At 47.7% G+C, this 16,867-nt stretch overlaps 7 protein-coding genes and 2 non-coding genes across 9 annotated transcripts; 4 read left to right on the forward strand and 5 right to left on the reverse strand.

Moving 5' to 3' along the window:
* Positions 1-315: 315 nt before the first annotated feature.
* Positions 316-1,130, reverse strand: BO79DRAFT_209150 (putative isochorismatase family hydrolase). Its single transcript, XM_025682547.1, has one exon. The coding sequence runs from the start codon at positions 945-947 to the stop codon at positions 336-338; it is 612 nt and encodes a 203-aa protein (XP_025539436.1). The 5' UTR covers positions 948-1,130; the 3' UTR covers positions 316-335.
* Positions 1,131-2,412: 1,282 nt separating this feature from the next.
* Positions 2,413-3,594, forward strand: BO79DRAFT_287633 (uncharacterized protein; the record flags this gene model as incomplete). The annotated part of the gene is made up of 3 exons (XM_025688608.1): positions 2,413-2,598; positions 2,655-2,789; positions 2,836-3,594. The coding sequence occupies 3 exons, from the start codon at positions 2,413-2,415 to the stop codon at positions 3,592-3,594; spliced, it is 1,080 nt and encodes a 359-aa protein (XP_025539437.1).
* A 390-nt stretch (positions 3,595-3,984) lies between these two features.
* Positions 3,985-4,563, forward strand: BO79DRAFT_265935 (UBC-like protein; the record flags this gene model as incomplete). The annotated part of the gene is made up of 1 exon (XM_025686922.1): positions 3,985-4,563. One exon carries the CDS (start codon positions 3,985-3,987, stop codon positions 4,561-4,563), a length of 579 nt encoding a protein of 192 aa, XP_025539438.1.
* Positions 4,564-5,334: 771 nt separating this feature from the next.
* BO79DRAFT_265936 (acetylglutamate kinase) lies at positions 5,335-6,840 on the reverse strand (the record flags this gene model as incomplete). Its single annotated transcript, XM_025686923.1, has 1 exon — positions 5,335-6,840. The coding sequence occupies one exon, from the start codon at positions 6,838-6,840 to the stop codon at positions 5,335-5,337; it is 1,506 nt and encodes a 501-aa protein (XP_025539439.1).
* Positions 6,841-7,156: 316 nt separating this feature from the next.
* On the reverse strand, positions 7,157-9,080 carry BO79DRAFT_228637 (uncharacterized protein; the record flags this gene model as incomplete). Its single annotated transcript, XM_025683979.1, has 6 exons — positions 7,157-7,196; positions 7,240-7,301; positions 7,517-7,615; positions 7,683-8,286; positions 8,526-8,581; positions 8,985-9,080. The coding sequence occupies 6 exons, from the start codon at positions 9,078-9,080 to the stop codon at positions 7,157-7,159; spliced, it is 957 nt and encodes a 318-aa protein (XP_025539440.1).
* Positions 9,081-9,458: 378 nt separating this feature from the next.
* BO79DRAFT_t137 lies at positions 9,459-9,570 on the forward strand. The gene has a single exon. It is a non-coding gene; the product is annotated as a tRNA-Leu (tRNA).
* Positions 9,571-10,302: 732 nt separating this feature from the next.
* On the forward strand, positions 10,303-10,400 carry BO79DRAFT_t138. Its single transcript has one exon. It is a non-coding gene; the product is annotated as a tRNA-Gly (tRNA).
* A 216-nt stretch (positions 10,401-10,616) lies between these two features.
* On the reverse strand, positions 10,617-12,857 carry BO79DRAFT_228638 (C6 transcription factor; the record flags this gene model as incomplete). Its single annotated transcript, XM_025683980.1, has 6 exons — positions 10,617-11,178; positions 11,235-11,582; positions 11,631-11,808; positions 11,854-12,019; positions 12,092-12,661; positions 12,735-12,857. 6 exons carry the CDS (start codon positions 12,855-12,857, stop codon positions 10,617-10,619), a joined length of 1,947 nt encoding a protein of 648 aa, XP_025539441.1.
* A 2,009-nt stretch (positions 12,858-14,866) lies between these two features.
* On the reverse strand, positions 14,867-16,516 carry BO79DRAFT_265938 (2-heptaprenyl-1,4-naphthoquinone methyltransferase; the record flags this gene model as incomplete). The annotated part of the gene is made up of 5 exons (XM_025686924.1): positions 14,867-15,097; positions 15,151-15,432; positions 15,492-16,112; positions 16,179-16,241; positions 16,298-16,516. The coding sequence occupies 5 exons, from the start codon at positions 16,514-16,516 to the stop codon at positions 14,975-14,977; spliced, it is 1,308 nt and encodes a 435-aa protein (XP_025539442.1). The 3' UTR covers positions 14,867-14,974.
* Positions 16,517-16,867: the final 351 nt, after the last annotated feature.

Consider the following 16,867-nt stretch of genomic DNA (forward strand, 5'->3'; position numbering starts at 1 on the left):
CCTCACTGCATGCTTTGCGCATATTACACCCAAACGACAACATGGGCAGTCATTCAATGAGAAAGAAGATCTGAGTAAAATGCATGACTGTTTGTTGGCTTTCATTTACAATACTCTAGTCTCCATACTATTGTTCATCCATTTACCATCCCGAATATTATCAGTTCAATACCCCTCTCTACTTCATATGTATTAATAGCAATTTCTGCGTCCACGCCTTCCTTGATATTCATGCAGTATCTACATTATAATCATGATATGTATATAGAAAAGAGAAGGTTCAGTATGAGACAAAGCACATAGTCGAATGTAGTTTACGCAACTAGCATAATGCTCTAGGCAGTAATATCACGAGCAGAGACAACCGTCGCGAAAGCATCTTCCAGCTCACTCAACGCCACATCCTTCAGAACTGCAGCCTCCACACCAGGAATATTCCGATCGCCCACCGCATCACGCACAACTACAACCTCGTAACCAAGTTCATTGCCAGCTCTGGCAGTCGTAGAGACACACACGTGCGCCATATAGCCGACCAGCACGATCTTCTTTCCAACAGCTCCGAGACTGCCCAAGTACTCGTGCAATTCCGTCTGGGCAAAAGAACTAGGGAAGTTCTTGCTGATGACCTTCTCCCCAGGCACAGGGGTGAGTTCGTCGAACTCATTTTCTAGGTGCGTGTTCGGAGTGAAGACGGGAGCGCCTGGTGGGGTCTGGTGAACAACATGGACGATGTTGCTGCCGTTGTGAGTACCGTTGGTGCGATACTTAGTCAGAAGGTCTGAAATTACTTTGCGGCTGTCGGAGACGCCCTCGATCTGGAGGTGGCCGCAAGCGTATTCATTTTGGGCATCAATGATGATCAGGGTTGAGTCTTGGGTTGAAGCGGTTGAGGGAGGAGCACCAAGGAGTTGGCGGAGAGATTTTGCTGGGGCGGGTGAAGACATTGTGTTAAATAGTAACCAGGGTTGTGGATAGAAAGTATTGGCTGACGAGTAATGCTGGTCTTGTGAAGAGTAGGATATCGTGTCTGATGTGTGAGACAGAAAGAGGATCTGAACAGACAACGCAAACCTACTTATAGACAAAGACGCCTATTATATTACTCAGTATTCCGCACTTCGAGAGGCGGGGTAACTAGATGAGAATGATGTCTTATTTGGAGCCATGACCGACTCAAATAGCCCACGAGCTGACTGTGGCGAATAAGGTCATGCTATTCTTCGTCTCTACTTCTTGGCGGAATATACTTCCGTTTTAGGTTAGACCAAATGCACTGGGTCAGCGGATTTAGTTTTGTAAAATTGCTCCTGCAGATGCATCATCGATGTTTTCTGTTGATGCTGTCGGTAGGAAAAATGGATGGAAATTATGGGATGGAGTCAATTTTGAGAGCCAGATGATCCACCTTGTTGAATTCTCAAAGCTCGAGATTCTCTTAAATAGTGCTACTTGCTGCAATAATCTCTCGTAGTATTACGTTGATAGATCTGAGAAACGTTTGCATGGCTACTTAATAGCATATGATCCTATTTGTCTATATAATAATCAGAAATACACTCATAACGATAAGAAATTTCTCCAAAATTTCAGTTACCATTTTTTGATCAATTGAAAATGCGTTGTATACTATCTACCAGCCACTGTCCTTCATAACATTTGTGCCGAATGTTAGACACAACTTAGGTAATAGCTGACACATCCTTAACACCCAAATGTTGGATGGAAGTGTTCCGGCGTTGCATTCGCCTCCATCAAGCATCATCCACCTGCACACTGTCCCCACTATTATTTTCGGTCTAGCCTGCATTCACGAGGAAGCTGAGCCGACTAATTGCACCCTATTGATTTGGATGGCTTAGTTAGGATCAATGTTTATTTCTGGTGTAGATTGCCATGAGGGTCAAGCAACGGTCCGTTTGCCAAAACTGCAGATCGAGGAAACTTGGTGTACGTGGGTCATCATTCTACCCCGAAGATAGAGGCTCATTCCATGCATAGTGCGACGGAAAGTCACCTGAGTGTAGCCAGTGTCTACTAACAGGCCGCCAATGTCCGGGGTACCCAGTGAACTGGTCCTTCGTACAGAGCCAATCAAAACCTGCCCAGAGTAGAAGATCCCCATCGAACATATCAAATCGGGATCACAGCCCCCGAGACACTGCAGAACATGAATCATCCTTATCGAACATTGCTTTTCGATCGGTGGAAGAAACTCATTTGCTTCCAACTTTAGGTGCAGGCTACAACTTGCATCGTGCCGAGCAGGTTGACTTCATCATAAGGAGCTACGTGCCTAATGAAGAGTTAGAGCTCCCTGGCATTATCTCCAATGAGCCACGGCCTCGCATATGTGGATCATGGGTCGAAGTTCTTCCCAGTCTGAGCGAAAACTCTGACTCCAATATCATAATGGCTGCCTCAAAAGCTTTATCCACCTCGCTTATGTCCCGGGGATTTCCAGAAAGAGTCTCAAGTGTCGACACCACGCACAACTACCTTAACGCACTCAAATTGATGCGAAAAGAGCTCAGCACGGCGAATATGTCGTCAGATCGAGAGCTACTGGCATCAATAATGTGCCTCAGCTTGGCAGAGGTCGGTTCTGCTTTGTGGTATCTGCTTTTAGGGGGCGCTTTGCTTACGCAATTTAGGTTATGTTTCCTGGGCCAAGTGAAGGTTTAAAGATGCATATAGATGCCGTGGCGCAAATCCTTCAGGCAAATGGACCCCAACGTTATCAGACTGGCGTTGCCCACAGGTTATTTATCGGCTTCCGCCCGTTGTTGGTGAGTCGTACATTCCAAAGTCCGGAGTGTTTCTAATGCCTTGTAGATGATAAACGCCATACAATGCCGAACTCCATCTTTTCTGGGGTCGGATAACTGGAAGACGACACCATTTGCAATACTTAGCCCATCCCCAATGCAAAGCCTTCTCGGCCAGGCCGCTGCGCTTCCAACTATTTTGCATACATTGGACAACTTATCTGGTCCAGATGCTTCAGATAAAAACCAATACGAGTGTGAACGCATATTGAACTGCTTTAATGACTTGTTGAACGGGTTAAACAATTGGGAGATATCTGAATCTATCAATGTGACGTCTCCCCTTTACTGGTACCGGGATCAGGATCCAGAAGAAATCCCGTGTATTTGGTTTCCTAGTATCACTATGGCCAACGCAATCACCTATATCTGGGCGTTTCGTATCATATGTCTCTGCGAGATGGAGCGTCTTGCGTCGTCTCTCCCACAGCCGAGCATTGAATACCTGAGGATCTTGAAGGAACAACACATTGAAAGTGTCCAGAAAAGTTCAGAGACACTCATGAGACGGATATGCGAAAGCATGGAGTATCTTCTCCAAGAGGAAATGAAACTCTTCGGTCCTGCTTCTACAATCCTGCCTCTTCAGGTGGCCTACGCGGTAGCCACAATGAATGGTAATCAACACAACGGGCAATTACCCATCCTGAAGAGAATTGTCGAGCGGCTAGTTCTCAAAGGACTTCAATCTTTTCCAATGTTGATATTTGAAAGGAATTCTTTCCTTCACAGATGGGATAGATTATCAAACAGGCAATTGGCATAACTGATGGGTGCGTGTTCATATAGATAGTATAGTAACATGAAATTGCAGCATCTGTGAGTTACATTCACAGACTCGAAGTGGATAACTAATGGAGAATGCTGCAGGTGAATGGATAAAAGAACAAAGAAGTCTGTGATCTCGACTGATAATTCACTGGAAGCCTGTGGCAATACAATTCCCGACCGCGTGGATATAAATTACTCACACCAGCCATACATACCCTCCTACATCCTCAGTCTATCTTTATAAAAGTGGGCAATCACCACCACGAGGAAATTAAATAGCTCCGAAGCAACATCACCTTAGGGAACCAAAGAAACTGCAACTTTAAGACACACAGACTACCTAAACCTCAAACAACCAAACAGAAACCCCACCAAACACCCCAAAATGGACATCATCCACCACCAAAACCACCTCTCCATAACCACTGCCCTATCCTACCTCACTACACCCATCCCATCCTACTCCCTCCGCCGTATCCGAGCCGAATTTCTCGCCGCAACCAAAAACGGCCCAACATCCCCACAATGCGATTTCATCTCATTCCGGCCAGTCAGCCCCGATCACCTCTTCGATATCATCGGCACAATAGTCGGCCCAGTCGGCAGCCTTTACGAAGGAGGCATTTTCCATATCCACATCCGCATCCCACCATTGTATCCTGATCTACCGCCGGTATGCATGTTCATGACGAAGATCTGGCATCCGAACATTGGTCCATACGGGGAAGTCTGTTTGAATATTCTGCAAGATGAGTGGAGCCAGGCACTTTCTGTGAGGACTGTTCTGCTGTCGCTTTCTGCTATGTTGGGGGATCCGGGGATGGGGGTGGAAGGTGGTAATGTTGTGTATGGCTTTGCGAATGAGGACGCGGGGAGCATGTTTTTGGATAATCGGGCGATGTTTGACATGGCTGCGAGAGATTGGACGATGATGTATGCCTGGGGGGCGGACGCCCTAGAGTGATTGTTTGCAGGCGTGTTGTGTGATTGTGTCTGGGGAGGCGTATTATCACATTGGCCAACAACTATGTACACTAGCATCCCCTTATGCAGAAGTGTTCGCTTCAGAAGTACCTTCGTCAGCAATGCCTTTACCAGACTCAGGCTTCTAGTAGAATTTCTTCCCTTTCAATCATATGATAGAGGGAACTTCGTAGCGGGTATCTTCGAATATTGAGTGGATAATAGCTACCGAGACTTTGTACCACTATAGATAGCAACCCTTAACTCGCAACCAACATTTCGTGTCAGATCAAGAACGGAAGAAGTTAGCCTTGCCTATTTTGGATACACAGAACATCTGGAAATCGTCTGTATTTGAAGGCTACGCAAGGCTGATGGACACCGAAAGATGTTTAAAACAATATAATTATAAACCGGTCATGGCGCTCAAGTGATGGATGATGAAATCCAGCCTTCATTCTTCAGAATTTTGAAATCTACCAGCTCCGTGCCTTCCACTTGGCTTGGTGTCTTGCTGTCGCCTACACACACACAGCTTTGGGTCTTGAGGGAGGGATTGTCAAGACCGTTAAGATGCTGATTTAGCTAGCTAGTATTGAGAGCTTTTATGAATGCCCCAGACCTACGATGAGGACCTTTCTATGCTGTTCTCTTCCAGTTGAGTGTCAAAGCCCCTTTAAAACTGATATTAAGTGCAGGAAGCAATTAACATGGCCCGCAGTAAGTATCTGCAAATCAGCCTATGTTCTATGATCAGTTATGGAGAACACCATCATGCCTGAGCAGCGAGTCCCTGGACTTCAGCCGTTTCCAATCCAACCCCATCCCTCTCATAACCGTCCTGGAACCCCAATATCAACTGCCTAGCCTCCTGCTGATTTAGCCCGTACCAAAGCATAACCCAACCTCCATGCTGAAACCTCCCCGTTGCACGAGCCGAAAACCACTCAAGCCTGTTATCATCATCACGAACATTCCACACCAACTGGGGAAAGTCTTTCGTGATCCGAACAAACATATCATCAGCAACAGCACCCGCACCCATAATCCCGCTCGGGAACGTAATCAGATGCGGTGCGCCACCAGAGGCAAAAGCGACGACGGCCAACGGACTCAAAGATGACGGATCGCTGAAATACATCTTGAGCGGACGATTCCTCCGCATCTCATTCACACAAAACCTCACCTCGTCATCCCCAGCTCCCTGCCGTGCCAAAGCATGTACCAGTCTCTCCTCATCCCTATATTCCGCAGAAGTAGTACTATAAATCTTCGTTCCGCGCTCGATCAAAGTCCCTGCACCAGAGGCCGCAAAAACCTCCCGCTGCAAGTCCACGGGATGAACAATCGACACACTAGACGTACCCGGTAACCCCCGCAAAAGTTCTTCCACAGCACGAATCTTCAACCTCGTCCCATACTTCACCCACTCTTGAGCCATGAGGTCCTCAAACTCCTCGCTTAGATTAATTCTCTCGATCCTCTTGCCCGTCACTCCATGCATTAAGCCCCCCTTCTCAGCAAGATAAACCACCTTCTTCGGCTTCAACGCCCTTGCCAGCTCACTAGCCGCAAGGTCCGCATTCACATTAAGCACCTGTCCATCCCTCGTCTCCGCCATAGACGTAAGAATGGGTAGGCAAGACGCCCTCATCGCCGAAACAATCGGCGCCGTCTCCACCTTCGTTATCCGTCCAACAAGACCATATCTCTCCTGATCGAGGTGCTCAGCCTGGAACACACCCGCTGTGATCGGCCGCGCCTCAACCCCGATTTCTTCGAGCGCTTGAACCAATTTAAGGTTCTCGTCGAGGAAGAGTCTCCGAGCAAGAGCTAGGGTTTTGCCATCTGTCACGCGGATTCCCTCTTCGAAGTGTGGTTCCACGCCTGCATCCTCGAGGATCTTGTTGAGCTGGGGTCCGGCCCCGTGCACGATAACGGGGTATAGGCCCATACGACTGAAGAAGGCGAGGCTTGATGCGAGGGTATGGAGGTGGGTATCGAGTATCGCTCCGCCGACCTTGATGACCGCGAAGGGCTGTTGTGTAGGGGACTGGGGTGTGGTGAAGTGGGAGAGGTACTGTGCTGCAGTTCGCTGGGAGTCGATGTGGTTGAGGATTTGAGCAATAGTCGATCTTGTTGAGGAGACCTGATAGTCTATGGACGGCGAATACTGTCGTATTTGGTGGGATGTGTGGCAAAGGGGCTGTTGTTGGCCGAGGAATCTACGAACTGTGGTGTGCCCCAGGAAGGATAAGGCACAGCGGGGGGACGACATTGCAGCGGTAGGTATACCACGAGAAACTAGATATGAGCTGGCTACACCTCAGAAAGAGGGATGGAGTGAGCCATTTTATGTCCTCCAGAAATCCACCTGACAACATGTGTCACCCACGAGTCTACATTTTTGCGTAAGGGACTGGCTGACAACTCTTCTCCGTAATTTATTTCTCGCTGCGACTATTTCAATATCCCTAGAGGCAACAAGATACAACGAGCATTCTACTAGGTCTGGTGTCTCAAATCCCGCACAAGCACGGGCCACACATACTCCACGGAGTACCCCTACTGGACAAATCAGGGCCAAGCCATATTTAAGCCCGCAAAAACGACGTATCACAAAACGCATCCCACCTGCATGAGCACATTACTCTCTCCAATGACATCGGTCACATACAAATTTTGGACCTGTTCATCCTGCAAACACCTCGGGCACGTACACGTGAAAGTGAACAACTCCTGATTTTCTTCCGACGTGCCTGTAGGTCAACGTATTCAGACATGTCAAAGTAAGAGTACAGCACTCTTTGTCTGTATCAAAATCCCCCAGCGCAGTCACCACCATTCGGCCACGGTCGTCGACTTGTTGCGTCACCTACGTGGTAGGATGGATTAGTGAGCGACAGGTCAATTCTGGGACACGAGGTTGGGCGGGATGTGGGATGTGTGCTTACATTGGGCGCGCAAGAGTGATTGGCGAGCGTGATCCGCAAGAACACAGCTGGGCCGTATTGCTTGCCGCGCTGGACGCCCGGAGATTGATGTGGGATGATCTACGCGGGCCGAGGCGAAGATATAGTCCCAGTAAATGAATGATTGATAACCACCTGCCGTTCTCACCATAGTATAAAAAAAGATTTTTTCCGAGACGCTTGTTTCATGAGCGCAGATCAGGTCGAATAGGGTATCGAGATCAAGGGTCTGTGGGAGGAAGAAGGCTTGTAGCAGATACGTTTCAGCCAGAGTGGACCAGTGTTGAATCTGGGATGGGGGCCGTGAGTCACGGTTGTCTCTAAGGGGCTGGATGCTCTTCCAGCCGCTAACGAAGAAATATTGGTACATGGACTGCTGGTGGAGATTGGTTGGCGTGGTGCCCTGAAGCTCGAGGTACCGTGCTGCAAGGAGCAGGACGACGATCCAAGGCATGTAGTAATCGTGAGCATCGGGTTCCTGGGGAAGAACGGGCCTGTACTTCTTCAGCCAGACGCATCCAAAGTCGTGACGCGCTTGGCCTTCGTCTTTGCAAGACTCGTTACAGCAACAGACATCGAGAGACCAGCCAGTCTCGCAGGTGACTCTACTTGCTGCATGCCGGGAAACGCGACGACTGCAGCCCAAGTTGCAGTAAATGAGGTCGTTGCTACTCCCAACGGCCAGGGTTGGCAGCACGGCATAGGAAAGGTCGGCCATGAGGCGCTCTCCGGTGCGGATGGGATCATTTGTACTCAGGGTTCAACCTTAAAGGGGATTATAGGTCTAGGTCTGGTGCGGATGGAGGACAGATGGCTCAAGTCAGTGAGTTTGCAAACTGGGTCTTGCGGATCTATTGACCGACAATACTGTAAATGTCAGTATTGATAAGCCAGTTGTGTTGCAGAGAAGACATTGATCCGATCATTATGGCTGTCCACGTCGTATAGCTAGTCCTCGATGGAGATAAGTGGAGAAAGGCATAAGACATACTCGATGACTTCGTATGTAGCGCCAACCGTTGAAGTGACTCCTTTAACCTCGAAAAGCTAGTAGACTTGGCCGATGGTAGGCATATCTCATCGAAGATGAAAAGAAGAAGTAGATATTTCGTCTTTGTGGAATATTGTAGCCAGCTTTCTGATAATGGCCTCTCATTTCACCTGCCACAAGCACCTATTTATAGCCGCATCTTACACTCGATGATGGTTTTACGGCATCGTATGTCGAGAAAACCTATCTTTAGTAGCAGTTGGGCATCTGGAACACGCAGTCCAAGTTGCCTCCATCAAGCGAGTGGATAATCCCCACCGACGGCGTGCATCCTCTGTTTCCTGATCATCTGTTCGCTAGGAGCCTTTCAGGGTAGCACGCCAACTCCAATGATCCATACAGAATGCTCGTATTATCAACAATATCAACCTTGCGCGGTAGAGTGCGGACAAACGGTACCTGCTGGATGTGGGGCAAGAAGGTATCAGTATTCCCAAGCCCAAAGGTGTGAGCCCTTGGAAGTACAGTGTGACTAAATTGATCGCCTTGGTGCATGACTTCCTCCGCTCGGAGTCTGTAGTACTGTTAATTTGTATGCTATTGCTACTATCTTATGGTGTTCAATTTGAACGCTTGATGAGTGTGAATAATAATGAAACCGAACTATAGTCGACACCGGTTATATATATCTACTATGACCAGCAGTCGTTTTCAAATAGGCCAGGCATGATCATAGTGCTGTGATTGAGTCAGCTACTAGACAACATCATAACAGTGCTGCTGAATATACATATAGAAATATTGTAAGTTAATTCGAGTATCTTTCCTAGCTGAAAACCATGATGATGATAAGTGTACGTTTATGCTGCATGATCGGCTAAAGACTAAGCTTCCTTAATCTTGCATAATTTGCGAGCTGATTTATATAATCACGGCAAGATGGCCGAGTTGGTCCAAGGCGTCAGGTTAAGGTCCACCTTAATACCCAGCTTCATAGCTTCCTGATCATCGTAAGATGGCGTGGGTTCGAATCCCACTCTTGTCATTTCTTTTTTGCCTTCACCCACTATTATCCCTGCCACCATTTGGTAACTGTCACCAATTAAATGTTCAGTTATTTTTATTTTATTTTATATTATTTTTGTTTCCTCACTGCAGGAAGCCATTATTCTTTTCCTTCTGATCCTTTTGTCCGTCTCTCCTCATATCTCCAACCTCTAGGAAAAATCCTTCACTTTCCTATAGATAATCGCTACACTACAAGCCCTTCATTCTACTTCCCCCGCCCCAGAAACAAATAATAACCTTTCCACTCATTCTCAGCGACATACAACGACCCCAACCTTAGCAACTACAACAACAGATGAAGTATGCCAAACGAAGGCGCCAGCAATTCTCATCCAAGAAGACATCCAGCGTTCAAGATACTAGTATATATTGCAACATCTGATCAACCTAGCACCCCGAGAACAATACTACTACTACTACTACTACTACTACTACTACTACTACTACTATTGACTTATGATACTGGCCATCCCACCCCAACATCATCAAAACATCACCCTTCCCATCTAAACCTCTTCTAACATCCCTCTCAACACACCAACCACTCCGTAACCCTAACCGCCCACCCTTGATAATTCTCCCTCACCTCCCTCTTCCTCCTCCACGCCGTCGGCGGCACCTCACCATACATGGGCTACAGGTGTTACACTAATGGGATAGTCTCACGTTGCCTCATGAAGGAAAGAGAGCTATTTATTTTTCACCTCATGCGTTAGTGGTGTAACGGTAACATTCAACCCTTCCATGATCTCCTGCGATAGCAAAGATCGAAAGGTTGGGCCCTGGGTTCGACTCCCAGCTAACGCATTTTAAAGCATATCTTTTTGCATTCTGCTCCTGATGTCTATTAATATTCTAATCCTATTCTTTTGTGTTGAGACTCCGTGTTTGTTATCTCGCCAATAATACATAAGTCAATTCTGATGGCGTGTGGTGAAACTCCGTGTTCTTATCTCGCTAATGATACGTGACTGAACTTTGACGGCGAGTGGCTCGCCCCGATCAAGTGTAGTCGCTGCTCTCCTACAATACCATTTCATCATCTTCCGCAAGGTCAAGAGCCTCCAAGTCATCCTCCTTCTCTAGAAACTTGTCCATTTCAACGGCTTCGTTTCGTAATGTTCCTGTCAGAACAGCAAAATTGGGATACAGGCTGCTGAGTCCGTTGCGACCCCTAGGCCCCCAAATCTCCCTTTCGAAATCTATGAACAGTGCATCTGTCTCAGGCGGAAGCCTTACCCCAAGCTTTTTGGCCGTGACTTGAACAGTCCGTAATGTGCCCCGTGCAAGAGGCCAGCGTCGAGAGGCTACTTTTGCCGCCACACAAAGATTGATAAACGCTCCTTGGTTCGCTGGCACGTCAAGTTGTCCCAAGAGAGTGAACATGGCCACGGCAATCCAATGAATTTGGCTTGCTGGAAATATATCTATGCCCCAGGTAGACCGGTGTATCTCCATCAACCCGGCGATTTGACGAGCAGCTGAAAGAGACATCTCTTCTGGCCCCAAATGCCGTTCTTGTGTGCCATGGTCTGCTGTTTTGGCGAGCTCCGTAATTGTGATACAGGTATTGTGATAATACATACTGCAATAAAGCGTTAAGTGGAATCAATAATACTGTCAAACATGGATCTCACATACTGTAGACATAATACGTGGGGGAGGATCACACGCCCAGGTTCGATCCTGAGGCATGGCTTGAGGGTCTTTTCCCACACTCCCAGACGTTTACTGACTTTGTTTTCCATATCCTGAACCTCACCAGGCGTCGGAATCGTAAAGCTGTCGAAGAGCAACGTGCACCAATCGTCAACGATTGTTGTTAGCTCAGATAAGCCATTGAAATAGCACATGTAGTGCCCCTGGAGACTATCACCGTCGTGCGGATAAGGGTGCCATAGAGGACCGTCATTGTCATGAAAACTAGGCGGACATGGACGGCTAGGCTTTTCGATCAACGGCGGCTTTTGGTAAGCGAAGGCGGTTGCGCTGGGAGAAGTTAGTTTTACCCCCCACACAATCACTGGTCTGACATACATTGTCATGTTGTACAAACCCCAAAGAGTAAGCTCGGTAACCCGTCGTATATCAGATGCCTCGTTGGAAGAACCAGAGGATACGGTGCGAAGCGTGCGTTGAAGCTCCTTCGCAGCAAAAGCAAGCTGGCCCTGGTATATCCATCCCCGTCTGTCTTTGCCCATAAAGCACGCACTAACTCTAATAATCAGCATTTCGCGAAGTCGTATAGAAGACTAAAGACATATTAAGTCGTACCAAGTTGATAACACTGCCAGCCCTTGTACTGTGGCTAGGGTAGAACGCCCATCTTCTTGTTCGAAACATCTCTTCGCCTCGTTGTAAAAGTGTAATCCTCGCGTAGACGGATCGCTGGGGACTTCGTACGCCTCTGCAAAGTCTGAGTATGCCTGAATGAATGATTACGTCAATAAAATTCCCATAAAAAAGAAGCAGTCTGAGAGAAGTGGTCGGCAGCTTACACAGGCATCAGCCAGAATGGCATTAACCAGGAAAGGCGAGCAAAACTGGGAACTGAGCTGGGCTGTTTTCATGTCGCGTATAAATATGTCTTGGTCGAGGCAGGGAAAGCAAGGATAGCGCCACGTAAAATATAAGGAGACAAGGTGCGAGACAAAGTGATCATCATCGGTTATTCTAGTCCAGGGTATTGCGGGTACACGAAAGACAGGTTGATCGGCGAGTCGCTTGATGTTGAGCACTCTCCGAGGGATTTTGACGACAAAGTCATCTGGCAACCGAACTTCATCTATTGTAGAATCGAGGGCATTGATATCTTTTAGCTTGTCCTCGACAAAGAGTTGAAGTTCTTCCAACGAGGGATTGCTGCGAATCAACTGCAATAGGGAATGCACCCGAGTGACGCCACCATTTCTTAATATCTCCAGTACCTGCACGAACAGATCGCGGTCGCCTTCTAAGCTGTCAATCTTCCGCTTAAGGTTAATTTTGCGGCGGGAGTCCGTGGCCTCGTCGATATTGCATTCGAGATCGTGCTTGACACAGGAGTCGCATGGTGCTGTTCCGCTGCACTGGAAGAGATGCAGGGTTAACTTCGTAAACGGTCAAAGTACAGGCAAAGCATGAGAAAATGTGAGAACAAACCCTCGCCTTCTTGAGGCGGCAATTTGAGCAAGCTGTAGAAACCTTTCTCACCAAAGCTCGTGGCACGGGGTCCTTAACTGGGGCTGCAGGGGCCAAAATCCGTTGTTTTCTCTCCGAGGTCATAGATTAGATGTTTTACTGCGCTTATTTACCGGGAGATCATGGACGTCCTAGAAGCTCCCAACTGTCGAAGAAAAATAGTGAAACATACTGGATAGAGTAAGGTGGGCAGTAATTAAAACTTATAAAAGGACGACAAGAGGGAGTGTGCCTGCCTTGATACTTCATTCAATCCTCGGACGGTGAAGTGACGCTAGTAAATGGAAATGACTTCCAGCCAATCACTCGCAGGCCCACAGCAGTGCGGGAGGAACTGCCAGACCAATGATCGTCCACTTTCGTCTGTCTGTGACATCTTGTTGGTTTAACCCGGTTCCTCACCATTTCCTTTCTCGGGCAGTCCCGTAAAATGCACATCCGCACTGAAAAAGCCGTCCGCCTATCCGCCTATACATGCTGCGGGCGTTGCCTCTTGCGTCACCGCGAGCTATCCAATCTGGGACGGGATGTACGGAGAATACCGCCACTCAGAGCTAGTTTATCGATCGCACAATACTTGCCCGAAGGAGAAACATTCTGGAACTCCACTCGAACCTTTGTAGTCTGAGCTGCTCTTTGCGGGGCTTTCCACCGCTCGGATTTTTGGTTGGTAGATTTATACAGCTAGCTCATCCACCCCTGATTGTCCCTTAATCCGGAATTTCTGTTTGGTGGGTCCTTTCCGATCAGTGGTCTCCGCGGACCGACTCCTGCAGAAACGGCTTGAATCGTAGCGACTAGTAGGGCTCAGGCTCGGTCAGTAGATAAGCGCGATGATATAATTCGGTGTTTTATCGGTAATCGACTTGCCACGACCACCTGACAGTCAAGCTTGCCTCTTGAACTGCGCCCTGTTTTTAATGACATGGTGATCTACTTCCTATTCGATCTACTCTTGTCGTACGTTCCCTCATGCCCGGTCGCATCATTGGTGTGCATTGAATGTTCGACGATCTCGTCGGCACAGGTTTCTAAAGTCTAGACCACAGAGATAATCTAAGGGCTAGCTGTGATTAGTGCAGCCATGTGGAGCTCATATCTTAATCGTTATTCTGTACTGCTACTTTGTACATATGGTGTCTGAACGATGACCGACCGTGCTTGATTTTGCCACGCTTTGTGCAGATCTTTTCTTGCTTTCTTTCTTTCTAATTGAAGGTTCGACCGCCCGGAAAGTGCTCTGATAATCAAGAACGGACATAAACCCCCAGTTTTTGCCCCAGTCTATCGCTTTTGGGGTGTAATACTCTTTTACCATGCTTATTCTGTATTGTATACAAGGTCTACAGATTTTGTCAATGTGAGACCAGAGAAAAGGCGTCTTTGAAGATATGATCGGATGATCGGCCTACTTTCTGAATGGGATATAGGAGGATGTATTCTCCTCGTGACTGAAATTATAATCAACAGCAGCAAATGACGAGAACAAGCACTCATTTGATATCGCACCTCATATGACCTTTTTATAAGCATTATGTGACCTCTCCATTCTTCCTTCAAAATGCAGCTCTCTTCTTCGCTCCTTGCAACTGCCACTTTCCTCCTCACGGCAGCCCCCCAGCTCGCCTCAGCCCTCCGGCAATGCGACAACGGAGACCTAGAAGTTGAGCCCGCTGACGGCACTCTTTGGGTTCACTACGCCCCTGTCCTCGATAGCAATCACCGACTCAACGGCGAGGGCTCCGTGGAGCCATGGATACATTCTCTCTCTCACCACTGGAACGTTTCATATGTCGAAGATAGCTAAGAAGTAAATTCGGACAGATCCGTGTCTGCAACTTCAACAATAAAATTTGAGAACCCGCTAAGTTTGTCGTCATCTGCACCAACCTCGAGGGCGGTAGTCAACAGCAGAGACCTTCGAAGCCTCATAGAGAAGTGCAAGTAGTGATTTGGGATATGGGTTTAGCGTTAGGAACCGTGTACTACAGGCTATCTAGTCAAGAAGTGAGGAATGGTACACACTTCGCAAATTAGCAGATTTTGGAAGTTTATAACCTCGGGTAATTTGTTGGTGCTACCATGGCAGGGGCCAAAAGCTTAGCCGAACTCTCCCGATCCTAACCATACTATAAAGCCTACTTATCCGACCAGAAATCGCAGCCACAAAGTTGGACTCAAAATATTATGAAAAAACAACCCTAAGCATCTGCAATGTCCAAATTGTCATACCCCACAACCGGCTCAGGGGCTCGAACTGCGCAAATAGTGTAATTTCCCAAGATGCGATTACGAAACCCGGCTTCGCAGTACTCGAAGTAATACTAAGTCATTAGCAACCCGTGATATTTTCGAACTATTATTCGGAGAAACTCACCAGCCAGCGTCGTCGATAAGCCTCAACATCCTTTGCCGAAGCTTCAGGGTGCCGACTGCAAAAGTCTGATCGGATATCTTCCCAGTTTGCCAGGAAGTTGTCCCTCCATCCGAGTAAAGTCTTCCCATAATGAGGGCCCGAACTGAGCACGGAAGTCACTTCCAATGATCCTTTGCTGCCGCGATGTAGAGAATCGAAGAGAATATTCGGGGTGGGGAGGTATCCGCCTGGGAAGACGTAGCGGTCGATATATTCGCCCACTCGGGGGTTTGTTTCGTGGAACTGCCACATATCAGATAATCCATCCTCTGTAACAAATTCAAGACGGGGGAATAGCATACTGGTTGTATCTTCGTTACCCCATCAATAACCAACACACCATCCTCCGGCGGCAACAGTTGCGAGATCACTTCAAAGTACTGATCCATATACTCAGCACCGACATGCTCGAACATCCCGATCGAGATAACTCGGTCATAGTATCCACTCTCAGGTCGGGGTGCGTTGCGATAATCGCACAGTAAAACGCGAATTTGGTCCTGCAGGCCTGCTTCGCGGATCCGTTCATCGGCCAGACTCTTCTGTTCCTCAGAAAGAGTTATTCCCGTCGCTTTGCAGCCAGTGAGTCGTGCTGCTTCGATGATCAGATCTCCCCAGCCGCAGCCAATGTCCAGTAAGTGGTGAGTTGATTGAAGCCGCGCCTTTTTGATCATGTAGTGGACTTTTCTTCGCTGGGCGGTTTGCAGGGTTTCTGCTGCATTGCTAGTAAAATGTGCGCAGGAGTAGTTCAAGTCAGGAGATAGAAAGTTCGTGAATAGTCCGTTCGAGGTATCGTAGTGGGAAGCGATGTTGCTGCGCGAATTTTCAATGTTGTTTTTCGGTCGCCACCATTGGGCTAGGCGGACGATGAGGTGGAACGGTGAGCCTCCCGAGTCGAGCGTGGCGCGGTTTTGAATGTACAGCTGGTTGGCTGATGCTTTAGTTTGACATGCTCTGCAATGTTGTTTCTGTGAGTAAGAGACGCTTACGTCGAAGATCTTGGACAAGTTATCACATTCTATCTCTTGGAACATGTAGGATTCTGCAAATCCCTTCGAGGTATTAGTTGCTTATAGCCATTTTCGTTGAAAGGTCATAGAATGCTTACCAGATCGAAATCTAGAAATGCCCTCTTCCAAAAGTTCACATCTTTAACGCAGACAATTGCTTTCTCAGAATCGGCGATCATCGGGTCATCATACAGAACTTCCTCCTCTTCACCAACATGGTCGGTCAATTTCACTGGGGCTGAAATTCGCCGCAAGGTGTCTTGTACCATGCCAAGAGCATAAGATTGGAATGACTGGGTGACAGCGGTTAGCACCATGTTCACGGAGTAGCAGGATTTCTAATAATGTGAAGTTTACCGTTCATCTAGCAGGGGTGAGCACTACTCTTTAATACAGCAGGAGAATCCCTAACATATGGGCAACATAATTATGACACGATTTCTGCATTAGTTTCCTGCTCTAGTCAAACTAGTTCTTCGTAATTCTGCAAGCCAAGGATCATTTATAGTCAGAGTCGGTGATTGAATAATAGAAGCCAATGGCATGTACTGCGCCTAAAATCTCCGTGGATGACAGCGGCTAGTGCTGCAGAAGCATAAGCAGCTCGACGTAAACGAGGGCAGGGACTGGTCCGATTGCCAACACGGGCGAGTTACGGAGTACATTGC

Source organism: Aspergillus costaricaensis (assembly GCF_003184835.1).
Source record: "Aspergillus costaricaensis CBS 115574 unplaced genomic scaffold BO79scaffold_16, whole genome shotgun sequence".
In the NCBI taxonomy this organism is placed as follows: Eukaryota; Fungi; Ascomycota; class Eurotiomycetes; order Eurotiales; family Aspergillaceae; genus Aspergillus; species Aspergillus costaricensis.

Coding starts and splice junctions, on each gene's coding strand:
- BO79DRAFT_209150 (XM_025682547.1), bottom strand. CDS start 947: ATGTCTTCACCCGCCCCAGCAAAATCTCTCCGCCAACTCCTTGGTGCT.